At 42.2% G+C, this 20,501-nt stretch overlaps 1 protein-coding gene across 1 annotated transcript; it reads left to right on the forward strand.

Annotated features, from left to right (window-relative positions):
• The first annotated feature begins 3,020 nt into the window (after positions 1 to 3,020).
• LOC118416438 (maltase-glucoamylase, intestinal-like) lies at positions 3,021 to 20,494 on the forward strand. The gene is made up of 25 exons (XM_035821537.1): positions 3,021 to 3,672; positions 4,441 to 4,567; positions 5,254 to 5,455; positions 6,224 to 6,364; positions 6,660 to 6,808; positions 7,615 to 7,783; positions 8,762 to 8,858; positions 9,170 to 9,282; positions 9,688 to 9,813; positions 11,537 to 11,671; positions 12,107 to 12,214; positions 12,746 to 12,862; positions 13,266 to 13,350; positions 14,153 to 14,267; positions 14,730 to 14,863; positions 15,125 to 15,159; positions 15,290 to 15,406; positions 16,177 to 16,325; positions 16,682 to 16,766; positions 17,292 to 17,348; positions 18,434 to 18,564; positions 19,000 to 19,094; positions 19,328 to 19,377; positions 19,782 to 19,934; positions 20,281 to 20,494. Exons 1-25 carry the CDS (start codon positions 3,072 to 3,074, stop codon positions 20,341 to 20,343), a joined length of 3,354 nt encoding a protein of 1,117 aa, XP_035677430.1. The 5' UTR covers positions 3,021 to 3,071; the 3' UTR covers positions 20,344 to 20,494.
• The last annotated feature ends 7 nt before the right edge of the window (positions 20,495 to 20,501 follow it).

Consider the following 20,501-nt stretch of genomic DNA (forward strand, 5'->3'; position numbering starts at 1 on the left):
TGTACTGAACCCAGTGGGTATGTGTGTACAATAAAGGTCTTCATTCTTGATTCGATATTTTCTCTCCTGTCTTGTCTTAAGAACCTGGGGCCCGCCATGTTTCTACCAGAAATTGCTGTTTTCTTACCTCAGAAGTCTCCTGGGATAACGATGCTTTCATAATACTTGACTTTCCCAAGTACGCCGTAGTTGCCTGTAGTACGGCCTGGCTGAACTACGTCAAATTAACCCCAATTGCAACTACGTCGGTCACATCTGAGGTACGGTCTGACTCAACTACGTCTAAAACTACGACATACATTAGCCTATACGAAAGGCCAAAGGTACAACGGTTGCATGTTGTGTTCGCCACAAGGGCCGTATTTAGCGTTACAGACACAGCATCGTTATGCACTTTAACCAAATAAGCAATCACGCACCAGACATTGTCTAGCCTCCTTTGTTTTGTAACAAAGAACTGCTAGAATTTCTAATGATTTCGCGTGTGGATTCTTAGGGCGGTCCCCGTTATGTGTGATAATTTGCATGCTATGAAGCTTTTCAGACCCTGTTCACAGCGACAGAAGACAGCCTTCATTCTTTTACGTACAAGCTTTTACGTACAAGGAGACGTCAGCGTTCAATGCCCCACCTGCCACTAATGTGACGCAGTTGACGCCAACACCGGACATGTACAGTGACGTCAATAACCCTGATACGGCTACTGAGACAGACGACATGGCACAAGAGAACGACACAGACCCGAGTCTGTACCCGAGCTCTGAAGTCGTGATGGTCGTGGTAAGAGCGCTCGTGACAGGCTCGCTTGCCTACAGCTAAATGATGCAGACTGGACAATGATATGTTATTCATGCACCATGTATTTATAAACAGATGGGCTGGGAGGTACAAAAATTATTCATGTGAAATAACACTTCCAATAACAGAGCACAATGATAGATTGTTTTTTCGAGAATGGTGTTATGCGTGCCAATACTATGACACTACGCCAGTTCTTCAGGTTCGCATTTATTACAACTACAACTAACAATTCTGAGAAACCACTGGAATCGATATCGATTGACTGTCAACTAAAAGATACTACATTTGCATTAAAATTGGTTGTAAATACATATACCTGAAAGTCTCGGATGGAAATGCTTCAAATGTCTCACAATCTCTGATCATCTCATGTCAACAGGAAGTTGTCCGGTTAGTAAACTCTATTGGCATTCATATGTAATCCTACCGCAGTCTTGTCAATCAAGGCTTATCCGTTTTTACCCTCATGATGATTAAAGGCAGTTTTGATTCGAAAGATGCAGCCAGTTTCGAGGTGAATTATTGTGAATATCAGCAACATAAGATGAACGATGAGGGTGGAAAATTTGTGTTCATGTCGTGTGTGTTTGCGTCTGTGTGTGTCTGTGTGTGTGAGTGTGTTTGTGTATGTTATATATGTCGATCTCTTTATCGAACGATAGTGGTCATTGCCATCAGAGGCAGGTATGTTGTCAATGTGTAGATATTGTTCAGCACCAAGGACATGTATGTAACGTTATGTGTAATGGATCAGTGTCTTCTGCAGTTTATTACCTATCCGCTAGGAAAACAGAATGATGGAACAGAGCCTCTATTGCCGTTAGAATGAAACTTTGCAAAAGGAACGTCAAATTACAAAATCTTCGCTTTTCAGGAAAGAGAAAATCGTACAAGGCTTACAAAGAGGATACGGATGTTTAAATTCATTGAAATTGATAATGGAAATATTACGTTATATGTAGAAATGAAATACACGACATTTCTCTAATAAGTTTGGCAACTCTGCCTTTCCTCTTAAAACGTAAAATAAACCTGCAGCTAGTAATTGGACAGAAAACCCACGTAACTCTACCCTGCTAAGAAACACGTGGAAGAACATTCATCGTGTATTTCTGTAGGGTAAAGTCCACAGATACGGAATTACACAACGTACATTGAGAATCTAGTCAGCATTACATTTGTTGTGTGTAAATAACTTAATCGCTTTTTTTATCAGGAAAACAACCCCTAACTCACAGAAAAATAACGTCGGAAAATATGAGGGACGCTCCTTCAAAATCATTAAACAAATAGCATACATTTTTAAAAATTAAATCTTAAAGAATGTAAAGAGCGCATTGTAGCATCGTGACATATTAGATCCCCAGAGTGTCGTCTGCGAATCGCACAGATGTCCCGAAGGTCGCCAGACCTTAAGCACGCCCCTAGCCCTCCCCCGTCACGCGAGTTTGCTGATCTGCAAATAATCATAAGTGATTGCTTATCCAGGCGGTGTATTCGCACGTTCTATCACGTAACGTTACCTTCCTGTAGGCTAATGGACTTTGAGACTTCACAACTCTACAAATTGCATTGTATGATGAATCTAAGGGGTGTCGACTTGGGTACAAACTCCGGTTGGTGATTTTTTTTCGATAATCTTGTTTTAACTTCTCACGACACAGTCGAAGAGTTGTAATTGAAATGTTGCTTTATAGAAATGTTTGCTACTTGTCAGCCCCCCCCGCTAATGTTATGAAACGCTCGGAAGTAGTATTTGACCGGTCATCGATCTAGCGTCGACCGTTCTAAAAGGCAACGACGATTCACGAGACGGATATTAGCCTCTGCAACTTTTCACATCCACTTTCTTCTGAATATTATAGTCTTCTACATAGAACAGTTGTTGTTCTTATGAAATATGGTATCGATGGCATTTCTTGACAGACATATAAAGCCTTTCCTAAGGGTTTATCGACGGATTTGAACCCAGAACCCTGGGTCATGGGTTCGGAAAACTCTGCCCTTCCCCCACACAACCCCACTACTTTGGTGACCTAAACCTTTAAACACAGTTCAACAAAATGTCTTGGCTGTGAAGTTGACAACTTTGCACTTTTGCATTAAAAATAGCCACTGATAGTTGTGTGACGTCCTTCGTCTGATAAGACAAGGTGACTTGAGGTGTACAAGCATGATGTAACTTCCTCCACGGTAGCCTATAATAACACAAGAGGTCGCGTGTGCAGTCTTCTCAGTCTGAAGCATTTGTAAGAACTATCACCACCAGAATGGTGTTACTAAAGCTAACGGTGTTGACGACGCTTTTGACAGGCGCCCTGGGCTACACTGCCCAGACCTGTCCCTCTACCGTCCCGGAGAGTCAGCGGCAGGACTGCCACCCCGAGCATGGGTCCACCGAGGCTTCATGCACGGCTAGAGGATGCATGTGGTGCGAGTCATCCTACCAAGGCCCTCCTTGGTGTTTCTTTGACGCTCAGGCTCTCGGTTCGAACACCCCTGCACCAGGGTCGTGCGACAACAGCATCTGCCCGTCCTGTATTCCCGAGTACCAGCGGCAGGACTGCCACCCCGAGCCTGGCTCCACCGAGGGAAGCTGCACGGCCCGAGGCTGCGTCTGGTGTCCCGCCACCACCCCCAACACGCCCTGGTGCTTCTTCGACTCGAACGTGGTCGTCCCAGGTGGCCAGCACACCCAAGGCGCCTACACCTGCTCGGCCGTGAACAGCGTCATCCCCGAGTCCCAGCGAGTCGACTGTCATCCCGAGCACGGGTCGAACCAGCACAGCTGTGAGCAGAAGGGTTGCTTCTGGTGTCCGGCGTCGTACGAGGGACCGCCGTGGTGCTTCTACAACCAGACGGGCGGCTCGGGTACGGTGCTTTCTTTTGTCTATGTCAAATCTTTTTTTAAATTTTTTATTTGCTTTTGAACAGACGAGGACAATGTAGCAGTGCACTCAAGTTTTGTAACTTATATTAAACAGTGCCACATACGTACACACAGAAGGTAAAGGTAGTTTTTTTACCTCCCAGACTGAAGTCAGGTACGCATACCTGGATGAAGTGAGGAAGGTCGTGTAAAGTGCCTTTCCCAAGGGCACAACGTCGGGGGCACGGCGGGCATCGAAATGAGGACCTATAAGATTCCAAGCCGAACGCTCTACCAGTTGCGCCACGTCCGACGCCAAAGCTTACTCCTTTATCTTCTACAACTGTAATAAAATCGCAATTTATTGATAGTTTGCTTGTACGTCGTTGACCCTCAGATAGACAAATCGTGAGTTGAAAAACAATCCGTTTCTAGGATGACTTTTGTGTCAGCATTTCAAAAACAATCACTCAAAGTTGAAAACCATACGGTGTACTACTATTATACCTCCGATGCCTTGTCATAGATTCACTTCATAGAATTTTTGTCATAGATTCACTTCGTCCTCGATATCATGGAAACTCCATGCATCTCCAACATTTTATTCACCTTCAAAGAGCATCTCGTTCTACGTAAATATTACAAACAACCCTAATCAGCTTAAGTGGCTAACTTTGAGGTAGACGTAGTCGTGACGAACAAGATCTTGAAAATCGCCCGGTATATATTGCGTTATGACTGTGAAGTTATGTTATTGGATATCATTTCAGTCATAGGCACAGGAGGCCTGGGCGGCAATGGCGTCTGTCCCACCGACATTGTCGAGTCTAACCGTATTGACTGCTACCCCGGCGGCGGCGCGACCCAGGGAAACTGCGAGGCACTGGGCTGCATCTGGTTCGTTTGTTTTGTTTTCATTTCTTTGAAAATATACTACATTCATGATTGAGATAGTTACAATTCAACATGATTCATTATTACCGAGTGCACACATGAATTAATCTAAAAAAAATAGATAAACTACTTGTACATAAAACTAAACCTGGGTTTAGAGACGTTAGAGTCCATTCCAGGTCACTGCGAATTTTTTTATAACATTTGCAATATCGTCAATTGTTATGAATATATGCAATATAAAATTTCTGAAGTGGACATCAAAATAAATAATTTTGAGAATAAGTTACAAATAAAATTTGGTTACGTCAATGAAGGCTAGACATTCAGGTACGCAAAAAAAGTAGTTACTCAAACAGCTAGATATAATTTTGGAAACGGTCAGACGTTTCAGATAATCATAACGTCCGTTACTGTAAATGCAGAAATGTTCGCGGTGGACAAATGTTCACGGTTTTCGCGGTGACCACTTCACCGCGAACTTAAAACCACCGCGAATATTTTTCTATAATGGTATTAGACTGCAGTCTATGGTGTTACCGCGAAATTAAATCCACCGCGAAAAGTCCTTTCCCGCTATCGCGAAATTAAATCCCCGCGAACTTAAATGCATTTACAGTATCTTTCGTCAGTGACACTGATTTTGGTTGTTTCATATTTTGAACTTAATGATGCCATAAAAATATCAGGTGCGAGAGCTCCGTCCCCAACACCCCCTGGTGCTTCTATAACGGCACGTTTGATGACGTGGGAGGGGAGGAGACGTACAGGGTGGACTGTACTCCAGAGGGGCTCAACCCCATCAAGTGTGCGGACCGCGGCTGCGCAATGGGCGCCGCCAGCCTTCCCGGCGTGCCCCGCTGCTATTTCCCACCAGAACGAGGCTACCAGGTGACGAACGGTTTAATATGTTGAATAGTTTATTTGCATGAAGGAACATTGCAGCCACACATATGAATTGCATCATTTCTACAGGTCACAACAATGACAAAACATACATTGAAAATTATCGATCTAGATCTAGTCTAGCATAGAAGTTCTGCTTCTTCCCGCTTCTAGGTTAGGTCACAGGATGGTAAGGTCACGAATGACATCCGCGGGCTCATTAATTTTTGCCTGATTTCAGAAAAAAATTTTTTTTTCTTCTTTGGAGATGTTTATCATGACGAAAAATTACCAAAATGAGCAAATATGTTGTGTTGTAGCCTGTGATTGTAGAAGTGACACTAGCGAGGTCGTCAGGGCTGTAGTTGTAGAAGGGAAACTAGTTAGATAGTTGTAAAAGTGGCACCAATATGGAAGCCATGAGTGTAGTTACCAGCTTTGTTAGTAATACCAGTCTACCTCACAAGCGTTACTTTCCCTACACCAGTACATGTCTTCAATACAGGAATGAATGCTTTGTTGGCTGTGATACCATGTTTTTTCCCTTCAAATGTTGTTACAACATTTATGGTGTCTGTTTTGGAAATGTAGCAATGTTGTTTTTTGTAACCGTTTTTCCGCCCCATTTCCTCAACCTGAAAAGGATGTCATCCACAGAATTTGCTGTGGCCTTATGGCGAAAATGTAGGATTGTATTGGTTTAGCATTAGTCGCTTTGTCAAATAACTTTTTGTGGTGTAAAATCTTTGTTGACACATATGAGTCTTGACCCAGGCGGTGGGAGCGCCCGTGGACCTTCCCAACGGTCTCCTCTTCAGCCTGAAGCGGGTCGGGGGGAACGCGATGTTCGGCGGGGAGGTGGACCCGCTGGCCTTCCTCGTGGAGTACCAGTCCGACTTCAGGATTCACTTCAAGGTATCAGTTTGCTCGTATCTTCTTAGAATTTTCCATCGCTCTTAAATCAAACTAATGGTGCATTTTATTGCCGCTCGTAACAATAGGGCGAAGAATTGCAAGACACCTAGTACAGTCTAAAGATCATTTATAAGTATATAATCCAATATAGTGATTAGCTTCAACTGATTGGTTCACTTCTAACGTTACCAACTAGTAGTCACAATAAGGAGAGGGACCATGAAAAATGGGACCACTATTCTACTATAGCCATTCCATTTCTATATCTTTAAATGTCTTGTTGCTTTTCGTGTAGTTCTATGACCCCAACGACAACCGTTTCGAGGTGCCCCTGGACATCGGTACACCACCAAAACCGATGACCAAAGCTCTGTACAACTTCACCTGGGCAAACGACCCGACCTTTACCTTCAACATCACCCGCACAGACACTGGAGCCACGCTGTAAGTTAGACAGAACCAGGAAAATTCTGATCTCTTTGTTATGTGGTAGCAAAACAATTTTTCTGACCCTAAGATCTACTATTGTAAATGTAGAAATGTTCGCGGTGGATTAATGTTCGCGGTTTTCGCGGTGACCACTTCACCGCGAACTTAAAACCACCGCGAATATTTTTCTCTTATGGTATTAGACTGCAGTCTATGGTGTTACCGCGAAATTAAATCCACCGAGAAAAGTCCCTTTTCCCGCTACCGCGAAATTAAATCCCCGCGAACTTCAATGCATTTACAGTATTGTACAAGTTAGTCTTGTCCTTGGTGCTGAATGTGCTATCTTTCATAAGCACTATTCCTTCAGCTTCCGACTAAAGATGACACAACGTTTGTCAAATTGGTTGTTTCTGGTTGGAATTTTCAATGATGATTTGACAATTCTATTTCAAAGATAACTTTGAAAAGCCAATGTCAAGTTTAAAGGGTACTGTACTTTTTTGCATATTCTAACAGTTTTATGAGGTATGACTGACGGGTAAAGAGTCTGTCATACCTTGTTACTTTGAACGCCCTCCCTGCTTATCGTAAATATATTGTAAACAATTCAGGTCCTTCTTGCTTACTCGTATTTTTTGTTTTGAAACAATAAACATGTATTGTTCTCCCTTGTTGTAGATAGGCTTTTGGCATGGTAGGACTTGTGTTCTATTGCGAGTTCCTGCAAAGCTGTTGTCTATAATGTTTTTCTCTGCTTGCATGTTTGTTCTAATAGCAATAACAATTACAAATGCTATTCTTACATTGTACATGTGTAGTTTCGACACTTCTATGGGAGGGCTGGTGTTTGAGGACCAGTTCCTACAGATCGCCACCAAGCTGCCGTCCATGAAAGTGTACGGGTTCGGCGAGCACGAGCACAAGTCGTATCAACACGACATGAGCTACCAGACATGGGGCATGTACTCACGGGACCAGCCGCCAGCGGTAGGTAACGGGGGTCATGATTAGGCCATGTTGATTTATTCTCTTACGCAGGGACATCCAACAGCGAAACCGCCTTTCTGAATGTACCCTGCTTTCTCAACCTTCACTCTAAGCTCCTGCGGACGCCCCACACACCCAAACCAGCTGTCAGCCAATCAGAGAATAGGCCTTTCAATTTTCAAAAGGGTCTCGCATATATAAGGGTAAGCTCATTAATGTTTATAAACAGGGCGGTCAGGAACTAAGGGTGACGGTTGAGAAAGCAGGGTACAAGTCTTGGAATGTTCTATGACAGTAGTATAAGTTTTTTCGATATTTGTTTTTGCAATCCATAGCATATATATGCTTCTCAATCCATCTCCGTTTATGTCGTGAGCATCAGTTTAATTTCCTCGTTTCTAAATATGACCATAACATTTGAATTACGCACGCGCTTATCAGTGGAAACCTTTTGACTAAAAGGTATGTAGCGGGTGTTGTGTGGTCGGTGTCCGGAATTCAATATTTGATCTCGATAAGGAGGCGGTAAAGGCGGACGTGACAGCTGTGTGCTACGTTCTTATCTGTCCAAGTGCCGGTCTCGTGTTTGCAACGTGAAAATTTTTACGTAAATTGACATCCACCAGAATGTCCATCTGAACAGTGTTCTCTTTTTGAAATATTATTCTTTTTTAACAAAATTCAGTGCAAATATATACATTCTGACATGTATCACCGGTAAATTATTAGCTGTATACACCTCAGGACGGGTCATTAACTCTTAATCAACACATGGTCATACGTGACAATTCAAGATTGGACAAACATTTTCAGTTTTTTTTTCACTCTAAACACACGCCTTGCAATCTTGTTCTATAAGCCTTGCATTTTGTCAATTCTAACATTTATAAAAGCAAAAAAGAACATTAGCGATACGTTGATATTACGGTAAGAAAGCGATAAAGACTACGGGTACAATGTTGCCTTTCCTGTTTACAGTACAAAGGGAACCTGTACGGGGTCCATCCGTTCTACATGAGTGTGGAGGATGACAATAATGCTCACGGTGTACTCATCCTCAACAGTGCTGCACAAGGTCGGGTTTGTTTATTTGTTTGTTTGTTTGTTTGTTTGTTTAGACCATTCATCAGTAACATCAATTATAGTTGCTATGAATTTTTCTTTGAGTCCTAAAACTTCGAAGTCCGTGGCCTTCAAAGCAGCTAAGTTAGGGCATTTTGCAATTGTTCCAAAGTATACTGCTAGAACTGTAACCCTCTGCTCGGCCTAATGTTACAATGGTCGTATGCGTCTTCTTCAAGTGTTGCATATTACTCTTTGAAACGTAAACTTGACTTGAACTTTTTTATTCACATTTTCAACTATGTCGTTGTTTTATGACCCCAGATGTGACCTTGACTCCTGCACCTGCGATGATCTACAGAACCATCGGAGGTGTGCTAGATTTATACATGTTCCTGGGACCAACTCCGGAGAACGTGGTACAGCAGTACACGGAGGTAACAACATCATGATCCGAACTGATGACGTTAGTCCTCGTCAACCCTTATTTCCTCATGAATCCTTTTATAAAACTACCTTTGATTACCTGTATTAAACAAACTTGCGAAGTGTACTTATGGAAGAGAAATGGTACCTTGACTTTTCAACAACTATGGTCTCTCTCACACTGAAGTAAAGCTAAAGAAATGCCTGAGCATTTCCATGTGTCAGCATTGAACGCTTTGGATCAGCGAAGAATACGGGAAGATATTACTGGATGGTACAAGATGGAAAGGCGATAGACATATCGCAACTTGAATATCAACTCTTCTGTTTCAGTGACTTCCTTTCTGTTGTCTTGCTGTATGTATCGCTATTGTATGATAAACATGAAGATAAGCATCTTTTCTACCGTCTTTTAGGCGATCGGACGGCCGTTTATGCCGCCATATTGGTCCCTCGGGTTCCAGCTGTCCCGTTATGGGTACAACAGTCTGGCTACAGTCAGTGACACTATCGACAGGATCCGTGCTTACGATATCCCCCATGTGAGTTTTCCTATTGGTAAAGCGATGTCCTTATACCCCCTTCACATCAGGCGCGATTCGATCGGACGACGGGTCTGCGGGCTCTAAATTACGCGGAGGCATGACCCTGACGGGAAGGAGGAACTCTGCCATTTCTTCGTCGGCATCAGGGTCATGCCTCCTCGTAAATTAGAGCTCGTAGACTCGTCGTCCGATCGAATCGCGCCTAATGTGAGGGGGGTATAAAGAACGCTGCCATGCCACTGTTTGTATGCGTTGAATGTTTCTCCTATTAAAGTTTTCAGCTCTGGTGACGGTGGCTGATACGATACAGTCACTTTTGTCGTAGCCTGCCCTACGATTTAAAAAAAAAAAGAAATCTATATCAATTTTCATTCAGCATTAGCAGTTGGACTGCTTGTAGACATAATGCTGTCAGTGTGCGCTGAAGAAAGAATTCATTTCACATTTGAACTTCTGTCCATCTTTAAAGGTTGCTATTTTCTCATAGTTTGTTCCATAGCCTTAGGTCATGTTGATTTGATTATATGGATGACGTCCTCTGGGAACTCCAAAACTGATGCGAGCGAGCGAATAAAAAAAAAGTTTGGCCAAAAAATAAAGTTGACTTAAGTATGAAATCTAAGTGGTCAGGAAGGTTGAACATAGGACTAAACACACATAGTACGGTATACCAACAGTTAGGTGTAGGGACCAGTACATCGTACAGGTGCAAAACGTTTTTTTCTTCTTATTGGACCGATCCGAAAAAAAGACCTGAAAAAAATCAGTGAAACCGGTTTCGCCAATCAGAAAATGGACACACTATGTCGGCAAGCGTTTGAGGTCTTACCGGGCTAAGAAGACAACAAGAGCGAAGTCGAGTAGAGTTTAAAGTCATTTGCACCAAGTTTCTACAGTCAAAGGAACAGAAACTTGATTACTTGGAGATGGGATTTTAAAACGCCAGTGGGAGTCAGATAATCCACCAAACAGATTCCTTTGTAGCAAAATTGACCAATTATCATTGTTTTGAGTATAGCAAATTATCAAGCTTCCACAGACAATCAGGTTCAGGTCCGGATCTGGAAATGATCCTCTGGACCTGAAAGGAACCTGTACCTACGTTTTCTGTACTGGTACCTACCCCTACCAACAATAGATTTTTTTTCACATCTTATTCTTTGACTTAAGATTTATTTTGGCATTCTATGGCATTAGTTATCTGTTTTCTGATACTTTTTTTCCAATTTACGGCATATATATGCTCATTTTACAGCTGCTTTGCACAATTTACTATGTGGTCAAAAACTTTTTTTTTTTGGAAATGGCTGAAAATTGGTGCGAGCGCGGATGTCATCCATATAATCAAATCAACATGGCCTTACTGTTGTTGGAAGGAGAGTTATCATATGTCTGGACAATGTGAGAATCAGGGATCTTCAGAGTGTTCTTGCGTTAGGATTTTGACTGGCGTAGGATATTTAAGCTGGCTGTGACAGAACTAACCGGTGACAAGGATCTAAGGAAGACAACATTTTCCGTAATAAGACAACTAAACTTTCCACAACATGCGCACGGCTATCCTAAGTTTGCCATCGCACACCGATCGCATGACTATACATGACTCGCCTTATGCGAGTGACAATAACGTTATATTCACTCTACATATTCAGTCTACATATTTGATAGCCTATAAACGGTAAAAAGCTTGACTTGATATATCTTTTTGTTCGACTTTCAGGACGTCCAGTTCGGTGACATTGACTACATGGACGAACAGATGGACTTCACCTATGACCCCGTGACGTATGCAGGTTACCCTGATTACGTCAGAAGGCTGAGGAACGACCACGGCATGCACTTCGTCACTATTCTGGTACGTCAGCAAAGAACGGCAGTCCTGTACATTACAGTCTTAATTGTAGCTAGGAAATACAAAGTTTTCACCATCAAAACACAACTATCTAAATTTATTAGTAAGTAGTAAGACTTGTCCCTAGGCCCACGTCACATTTCCTACCCCGGGCCCGGCTGGGCTATTTGCGAAAACGAACAATTAAAGTTTATGAAAATAAGTGCTACACAAGTCATCAAGTTGAATATTTTTTAGTCCGTTTTTTGTTTTTGATGTCTTTTATGCCGTTCTTTTCGTTCCCCCCAAACTGGCTGGGCTGACCCCTTTGTGGAAATGTGACGTTACCCTTAATGCAAGACACATGAGTTGATCACAAATGCATAAGGTATAAAAGTATTCTATAATAGAAATCGCATTTACCTATATTTTGTGTCTTACGTGTTTGTATCATTCCAGGACCCTTGCATCACGACCGAGAGGTCCAACTACCGTCCGTACGATCTGGGACAGGAGATGGGCGTCTGGATCAACGAATCGGACGGACGTACACCCGCACTGGGCAAGGTAGAGAAAGTCAAGATTCTATGCAGAACTTAGATACTATAACTTTTATCATTCATCACTTTGTGTTTCCTGTTTTCCGTAAATCTGTATTCTTTTGTTAACTTTTCCGTGTCCGCCACTTAACTTTATTCTATACTGAGATCTTGTGTGATAATATATGTTATACGTAGGCTAGCGAGTGTAAGGAGCCCCGGTAGAAATAAGATGGTACCCAGGCCATATTATACGTTCATGTACCTGATAATAGTTGTACATCCATAGCAAAGCGTCATGACAGAAGTATTCGTATTAAAGCAAGGATTGAATAGTCGACACTGTACAGAGGAAAGAAATGCAGAAAGTTATGGAACACATTAGACGTTTTCTTCGATTATATTTACATTTTACCCAGAAACGTACATTGAGTACCTTGCAATTGTCGATAAGGAAATCTGTATACTTAACGTTTTTCAGTTTCAATAGTTCTCATGGGTCAAATGTTAACAAGAAAATTGTTGTGTGAGTTTGTGACTTTCTGGCGTCTCTCCCCAGGTATGGCCTCCAGGCGCGTCTGTGTTCCCAGACTACACCAGCCCGTACTGCCACGACTACTGGATCACCCTCTGTAAGGAGTTCTTCGGCGTCATTCCGTACGACGGACTGTGGATCGTAAGTTTTCTTTATCTGAACATGTTATCGCACTATGAGCACGCATTATGAATATTTACAGATAATTCAAGACAGTCAGATTAGAAATAAACATTAACTTATCCATAATTGATCACGATTTTGTAAAATTCTTATAACTCTCTTCCAAAGGCAGCTTGGCAATGATGATCTATAATATGCTGTCAAACACACTACACCACAGTGCCTGGAGTTACATATAGATCAAATCATCATAAAATGTATGCTTATATTGTATTTTTCATCTGCTATAATGTCACTTTTGGCCTTAATCCATTTTTGCGTCGGCCACGTGGGATTGCAACTGGTAAGCAAAAATCTCATCTTAAATATGCTATAGGAAATGATTGAATACCCTTAATAAATACCTTTATGTATCCTCCAGGACATGAACGAACCGGCCAACTTCGGGACAGGTTCGATAGTCGGCTGTGCTCAGAACAACATCAACCAACCTCCCTTCTTACCGAGTAAGTAACAAACGGGTAGATACATTGACACTAGGGCTGGGTATCGGTACAGCGTACCGGTACAAAACCGGTTTTTCTTATTGGACCGGTCCAGAAAAACCGGACCTGAAAAAATTAGGTGGACCGGATGTTGGACCGATTAGAAAATTAACAGATTATTTTATCAGGCATTCACACGTTTTGACGCTTGCAGGTGGAAGAAAATAACAAGAGTGAAGTAGAGTAGAGTTTACAGTAATTTCTACCAAGTTTTACCGTCAATCGTACAGGTGCAGTTAGCGTTGTAGGATTTTAAAACGTCAGTGTAAGTCTAATACTCCACCAAACAGATTTCTTTGTAGTGAAATGGACCATTGGTATGAGTCATACTGCATCAGGTCCAGGTTCAGGTCCGGACCTGGACCTGATCCTTTGGACCTGAACCGGACCTGGACCTGAATTTTCTGTACCGGTACCCAGCCCTAATTGACACACATGTAGCAAAGAATCCCGGCTTTAGAACATCCAACCTACGACGTGCCCTATTGGCAAAAACGGCGAGAGATAAAACTAAGGAACACGTTGTTGTTCCATATATCCATAAAAAGAAGAAGCCACTAACAGAACAATGTCAAGTACAATGGAAAAGTTGCTCTCTTAAAATAATGACCATTTGCACAGTGTTAGGATGGGTATAGATTGAACACATAGTATTTCTAGCCCCCCATTTCTTCATTCCATCTGCAGTGTTCCTTCTAACAATATTAATCAATCTTATCGTTTCATAAAATGACAGTTACATTCTCTCTCTGCATGTACATAGAGATCTGGGGAGACTTGGCGGATAAGACGCTGTGTCCAGACTTTAAGACGTACATCGGGAACATGTACGACACACACAGTCTGTTTGGCTGGGCACAGTCACCGCCTACATTCCAGTAGGGATCATTCTTTGTACTTTCCATTGGTTTAGACGTTTGTGTGGCCCTTCGCTGTAGTTTGTGATCTAACAGATGCGTTTTCATAGAAATAAGGTATTTATCTTTTGCCTATGAAAAAAGAATAAAGAAATGAATAACTACAGGAATGATGACAACTCTGCTAAAATAAATCATACCTCAATACGCATTGTTTTAATCGTTGATGTACATGCATAGAACGCTTTAAGATGCTACGAGGAAATATACAAACAAAAAACAGACGTTCTATGAATCTCATAAACGGTCATGTACAATGTTTATTCGTCACCTATCTACATACCAAATTTCATACAGATCCATCTTCGGCCAGGATTGAGTTATAACAGTAAACAACATTTCGTGTGTTCCACGAACACCTTATAGTGTAGAAGAGACATCAATGTTATTGATCTCAATGTACCTGTTACGTCTCACCTGCAGGGCTGTCCAGGAGGCGTCAGGTAAGCGTGCCTTCGTGGTGTCCCGTTCCACGTTCCCCGGGTCCGGAAAGTACGCCGCCCATTGGCTGGGAGACAACTACAGCCAGTGGTCCAACCTCAAGAACTCCATCGTCGGTACGTCATGCATGTGTTATATTGGGTACTACAGGTTTGGGCAGACAGTGGGAATATGGGGACATGTATGTAGCTTTAAGAGTTGGATATAAAATTGTTTATCGACAATTAAAAGAACAACCTTACCTAGTTATTACGGTGCCTTACTTTGGTCAAAGCTTTTGAGATATAGTTATATCAATATATTGTATCAAATCATCATTTTTACAATGAAATGAAGCATACATTAACCACAATTGTGTGCTATCTATTGTACTACAGGAATGTTGGAGTTCAGTCTCTTCGGTATTCCATACGTAAGTATATGGTCGACATCACTCTACTTATATCGTATCCACTCTTTATCTTAATACTTAAAAAGTTGTGAGTCACAACTAAGAAGTAGTAATGTTCTTATTAATTACTCAATGTCCATGTGTTTGTCAGAGCGGAGCTGATATCTGCGGGTTTAACGGAGACGCGAACTACGAACAGTGTAACCGCTGGATGCAGCTCGGCGCGTTCTACCCCTTCGCTAGGAACCACAACGGTCTCGGCTACAGGGTACGGCAATAATACTTCTACATATATAATGTAGTTCTTTTGTATATAGTTTAGAGTGTGCGTATCGTAACCGCGAGTTCGTATCTCCGAATTAAAACTCCTCTGTGTTGGTAGAATATATACTGTAGTTACAGAGTTTGAGCTTGGTTTTTACACACAGGAAATACTCGCCATGACTTTTCAGTCGATCTCGCCTTCATCAGATTTTCGATTCTCTGCGTTGATGTTCCGGAAGTCGGACGTTTGATGACGTCATTAGCGAATCAAAAATGGTGGGAAGACGGAATCTACCACCGCCACGGTTCAGTGAGGGTTGATGTATTCTGATGTAAATTGCTTCTTTCACGCCTCTCACAAACAAGTGTTGCACCTTGTCTAGTATACGTAGTTTATCCAGAGCTACTGCATGTCCAGGAGATTCTATACCTCCGTCGCAAACACCAGCCTTTTCCGGTTGATTTACAAATACTGTTTTTTATACACCTTCATCAATAACGAAAAACTATTCTAGATGCGTAGCTACAAACATGTTTGGGAATCTATGTTTACACTCAATGTGCCGTAGTGTGTTCAACTTGTGGTTTGACACTGCATCTGTCCTTGGTGCTGAACGCCATCACAACAAGTGCTAGTAGTTCCAACTCACGTCTGTAAAAGGTGCCCCCTCTCAGAAAAGCGTACATTACAAAACACCACCAAATGTGCTCGAAAAAACCCTAGCTGCTACGTCTTCTCGAGGAATAAGCCCACCTTTCCTTCCTCACCCATAGGAACAGGACCCAGGCGCGTGGGATGCGGAGTTCGCCCGTATCAGCCGGGAGGTCCTGCTGGTTCGCTACACCCTCAACCCGTACCTGTACCTGCTGTTCCATCAGGCGCACACAGAGGGCTCTACTGTCGTCAGACCGCTGCTGCATGAGTACGTAGTGCTAACCTTTGAATGAGTCTTCAAGCAAATTTAATTAAAATGTCGATAATGGCACTGCCTCTAAGGTGTCTTTCACCGGTGTGGTCACATTTGTTATAATTTTCAGCGAGACTATGACAGAACCAACTGTAGGCATTTGCGCAAGAATCCAGTAAACGTTTTCGACACAAACAGCTGAATGTCGTACAACACATCCATGACTGACCTAAGAAGGACGTCAAAATACTGTAGACATCGCAAATCTCTCGTACCTAAAGTGACCGGACCGGGCAGCAACGTTGTTGTCTATGTCATGCTGCCCTCGTAGTGCACCAGAACTATTCATACATCATATATCTATCCTACAGGTTCACCAGTGACCCAGAAACCCACGCCATCGACAGGCAGTTCCTGTGGGGCCCGGCCCTGCTCTTCTCACCTGTTCTCGATGAGGTAAGGGTTTCTATAGCTATTGTTGTTGTTGTTGTTGTTATCTACATGAAAATGGTGATATTGTTTTGGATGTTTCTGTGTGTGTGTGTTTTCGGGTTTTTGCAGTCAGCATAACTCAAGAATCTCTTGATGGATTACGATGATATTTGTGTAGTGTGTCTGCGTTAGTACGTGTTGGGAAGAAGGTCGACTTATGGCCACCTAGTATGCAACCTTGGGACTGCATCTTTTTGTATTTTTTTACTTGATTTTTTTGGTGGCTTGTGATGTGAGAAATACGTGGTGTATGTTTGGGCCCCGCCCTAACAGCTTTCTCTGGAACTTGCATGCATATATTCGTGACGTATCGTGCGATTGTATCATGCCTAGTCGAGCGAACCTAGACTCGTTCAGCTGCTCCATTGTTTTAGCTGGAGTTCTTTTGTATGTAAATTTAGATGTACTTCACATGCGTAGTATCTAATGAGATAGGTAGCGTTCAAACTTTAACGACAATTGCTTGACTGTGTTCTTTTCTACACATAGGGGATGACATCAGTTGAAGCCTACTTCCCGAAAGCTCGTTGGTACGACTACTACACGGTGAGCATAAATACATGAAATAAATTGGATGATTGTAAATTTCATCTGGGATTTAGTTTTAAAGGAGTTGTGCTTAAGGAAGTTGACTCTCACAAGCATTTGGGCTTATACTTGAAACGAAACTTGTCCTGGTCATATCACGTGTCTACATTGATTACCAAGGCAATGAAGCGAATCAATCTTCTGAAGAGGATATCATATTTTGTCCCTCGGGGAACATTAGAAACTCTGTATATCACTATGCTGACATTATTTGGTGTTTGCCTTCTCGGTAAAGACTCTTATCTTCTTGAGTCTGCCCCGATGGCCGCGGCACGAGTTTGTACCGGAGCCATGAGAGGCACTAAACATGAGAGCTTGTTAGCCGAGGTTGCATGGGACACACTAGCGGACAGAAGGAAAAAGCATCAGTTGATTCAACTTTGGAAAATTATGAATGGTCTCGCACCATTGTACTTACATAACACTATCCCGCCACGTATCTGTGATACGGTCCCTTACAACCTTCGCGCACTGAACCAAAACCTTACTTCCATTGCTTGTAAAACTGAAAAGTATAAAAGATCCTTCATACCCTCAACTGTTCACTTGTGGAATGAACTGCCTAAGAATGCTAAAGCCCTCCTCACGATCAACATTTTCAAAAAAAGAGCTGGACTCACTATTCAACAAGCCGACAAAATACTCCCATTTCTCTCTTGGCCAAGGTCGTTCCTCAGTTCATTTTACAAGGCTCCGTCTAAACTTCAGTCAGTTAAACTACCATCTATTTCAACACCATTGTATTGATTATCCTACATGTAAATGCGTCTATCATTGTGAAACAACTGAACATTACCTCCTGTGAGAATGACGTCTTCCAGTGGCACCTCAGGTTCAATGGACCCATTCAAAAACACCTCAACACAAAAATGTACTTTTATAATGACCCCAGTCCAAACTTTAACCTTGAATTTTAAAAAAAATAGCTCTTCCACTGAAAACCGACATGTAAAATGGACATACCACCGATCGCGAGTTCACTTTCAATTCTCCACCCTTCAATAAAACAGCTTCTCATGTGTCTCCATTGTCCCCACCCCTAGGGCGCTGAGCTGTCCCCCTCCCAGCAGATGACGCACGTGACGTTGAACGCACCTCATGATTACATCCCCATCCACGTGCGCGGGGGTTACGTCATACCCACCCAGGAACCGGCAAGGACAACAACCGTCAGGTAAACCTCTAGATCTCTTCTATGGCTTTGGGGTTTTACCTGTATACACGACGAATTTCGGTTCAGGGCGAATTCGAATTGGGACGTTTTGGAAGTAGAAGGGGTTGATTCGGCCCTGTTGGCCAGGAATATGACAGGAATGAGCAAAATATTTCATCTCTTGCATGTTTTGATGTAAACTGGGGGCGCTGACATATATGATTAGCGAGTTTCATATAAAAAGGAAGACATATTCTTATATCCCGAGTACCACCCCCACCCTAGCTGATGTTAAGAAACATATTTAGGGGCGAGATCTAAAACGCTTTAGCTTCTCTGCAACGTTATCAAATTCAAAAGTTGACACGGGATTCCAAATTTCATCTTTCAAGTGTATCAAACGCCAACTCAATTTCTACTACCACGTACGTGATGTTGCGACTTCCTCACCCACAGCCGGACACTGCCCATGGGCTTGATAGTTGCGCTGGGATCAGATAGCCACATCCCCGCCACTGGGACACTGTTCTGGGACGACGGTGACTCCATAGGTCAGTACATCAGGGCCAAGCCCCCATACTAGTAGTTTGAGCAGTATGACATTAGGCGTGGCATGGCTGTTTGTCGTTTCCAATGGAAAATCATTTTTCATATGAACGTAGCCGTATGTTTGATTTGAAGATCATTGTTATTAAACAACGAGAATGGGTTATCAATGGAGCAATGATTCTGATAGCAACGGTGACAGGGACGTTTCATGACAAAGCTTTTTTGCATTTTCCAGATACTTATGCCAATGGTAACTACTTCTTGGCTGAGTACGTTGCAGATAATGTAAGTATATACCATTCATTGTCAAACGTCCAAAATATGAACCCGAACTTGCTCTAGATCTTATCGTTGAATAAGAGTACTATCATCCCATGCAACATCCACTTAATACCTCTAGGAAGAATGGTGGTATTATGTCTTTTTGTGTATCTGTGTGCGTTTGTGAAATATGTCTGTCTTTGTATTTGTGTTTCCGGATATTTGTGGTCAGCATGCTAGTAACTTTAGAACATCTGGATGGGTTGTAATGATATTTGGTATGTGAATAGGGATGGAAAGACAAAGGTTAAGGTTTATCTTCTAAATATGTAAAACATTTTGTTGTTGCGTGTTGATATACCTTCATAACTTGCTTCTTGATCGAAAAAAAGTTGTAATGGCCATGATAATATTTCTCGCACATGCAGAATGGACTACAGACCGTCGTACGAAACGATGGTTACCGAGGCATCGACTCGTTAACGTTCGGCACCATTCGGGTGTTCGGTCTTAGCTCGGTATCTTCCGTCATGATCAACGGGTTCACGCACAGTAGCTTCTCATTCGACGCAACGACGAAGGTAAAAATGCCACTTTTGCTGATGTCAATACTTTTTTTTTGTCTACATCCCACTTGTTTAAAACTTCTCTTCGCATGACTGTACTCAATTTCATTCTACAGATAAAATCAATTATTTACGAATAGATTAGCCTTTCAGAGTGCGATTAGAGAATGTTTTCATGTTAGAAACTGTAGTGCCAATGGTAGTTAAGGCCATAATAGTATACCTTATTTATTACTATGTTGAAATCATTGTATCTACTTTTGAATATCTATAGTTGCAGTGCAAGACCTTACAAAAGCCCCTGTACTTTTTGTCAATGAAGTTCGTCTTAACTATATATCAAATTGTCATTCTATTTCAGGAGCTCCAGATTACCAACATCAATGTCGGAGTGAAAGACCTACAAAGTATCAGCTGGGCCTAGTGATACTTCATCGTCATAGTCATAGAGTCACCAAAGCATAGACATAGTGTTAAAATGTCATATAATGACCGATGTGGTTTACATGGTCATCCAAATGATGATTAGAGTCTTCCTTTAATAAATCTGTGTGCGAAGTCTTTGCACAAAAGAAGTACAAT

The sequence above is a fragment of the Branchiostoma floridae genome, chromosome 5 (assembly GCF_000003815.2).
Source record: "Branchiostoma floridae strain S238N-H82 chromosome 5, Bfl_VNyyK, whole genome shotgun sequence".
NCBI classification, from domain to species: domain Eukaryota; kingdom Metazoa; phylum Chordata; class Leptocardii; order Amphioxiformes; family Branchiostomatidae; genus Branchiostoma; species Branchiostoma floridae.

Excerpts from the sequence above, each read along its gene's own strand:
- LOC118416438 (XM_035821537.1), top strand. The coding sequence starts at position 3,072 with ATGGTGTTACTAAAGCTAACGGTGTTGACGACGCTTTTGACAGGCGCC. Across the intron at positions 6,809-7,614 it reads ACAGACACTGGAGCCACGCT|TTTCGACACTTCTATGGGAG; the intron begins GTAAGTTAGACA and ends GTACATGTGTAG. Across the intron at positions 9,283-9,687 it reads TGGTACAGCAGTACACGGAG|GCGATCGGACGGCCGTTTAT; the intron begins GTAACAACATCA and ends ACCGTCTTTTAG.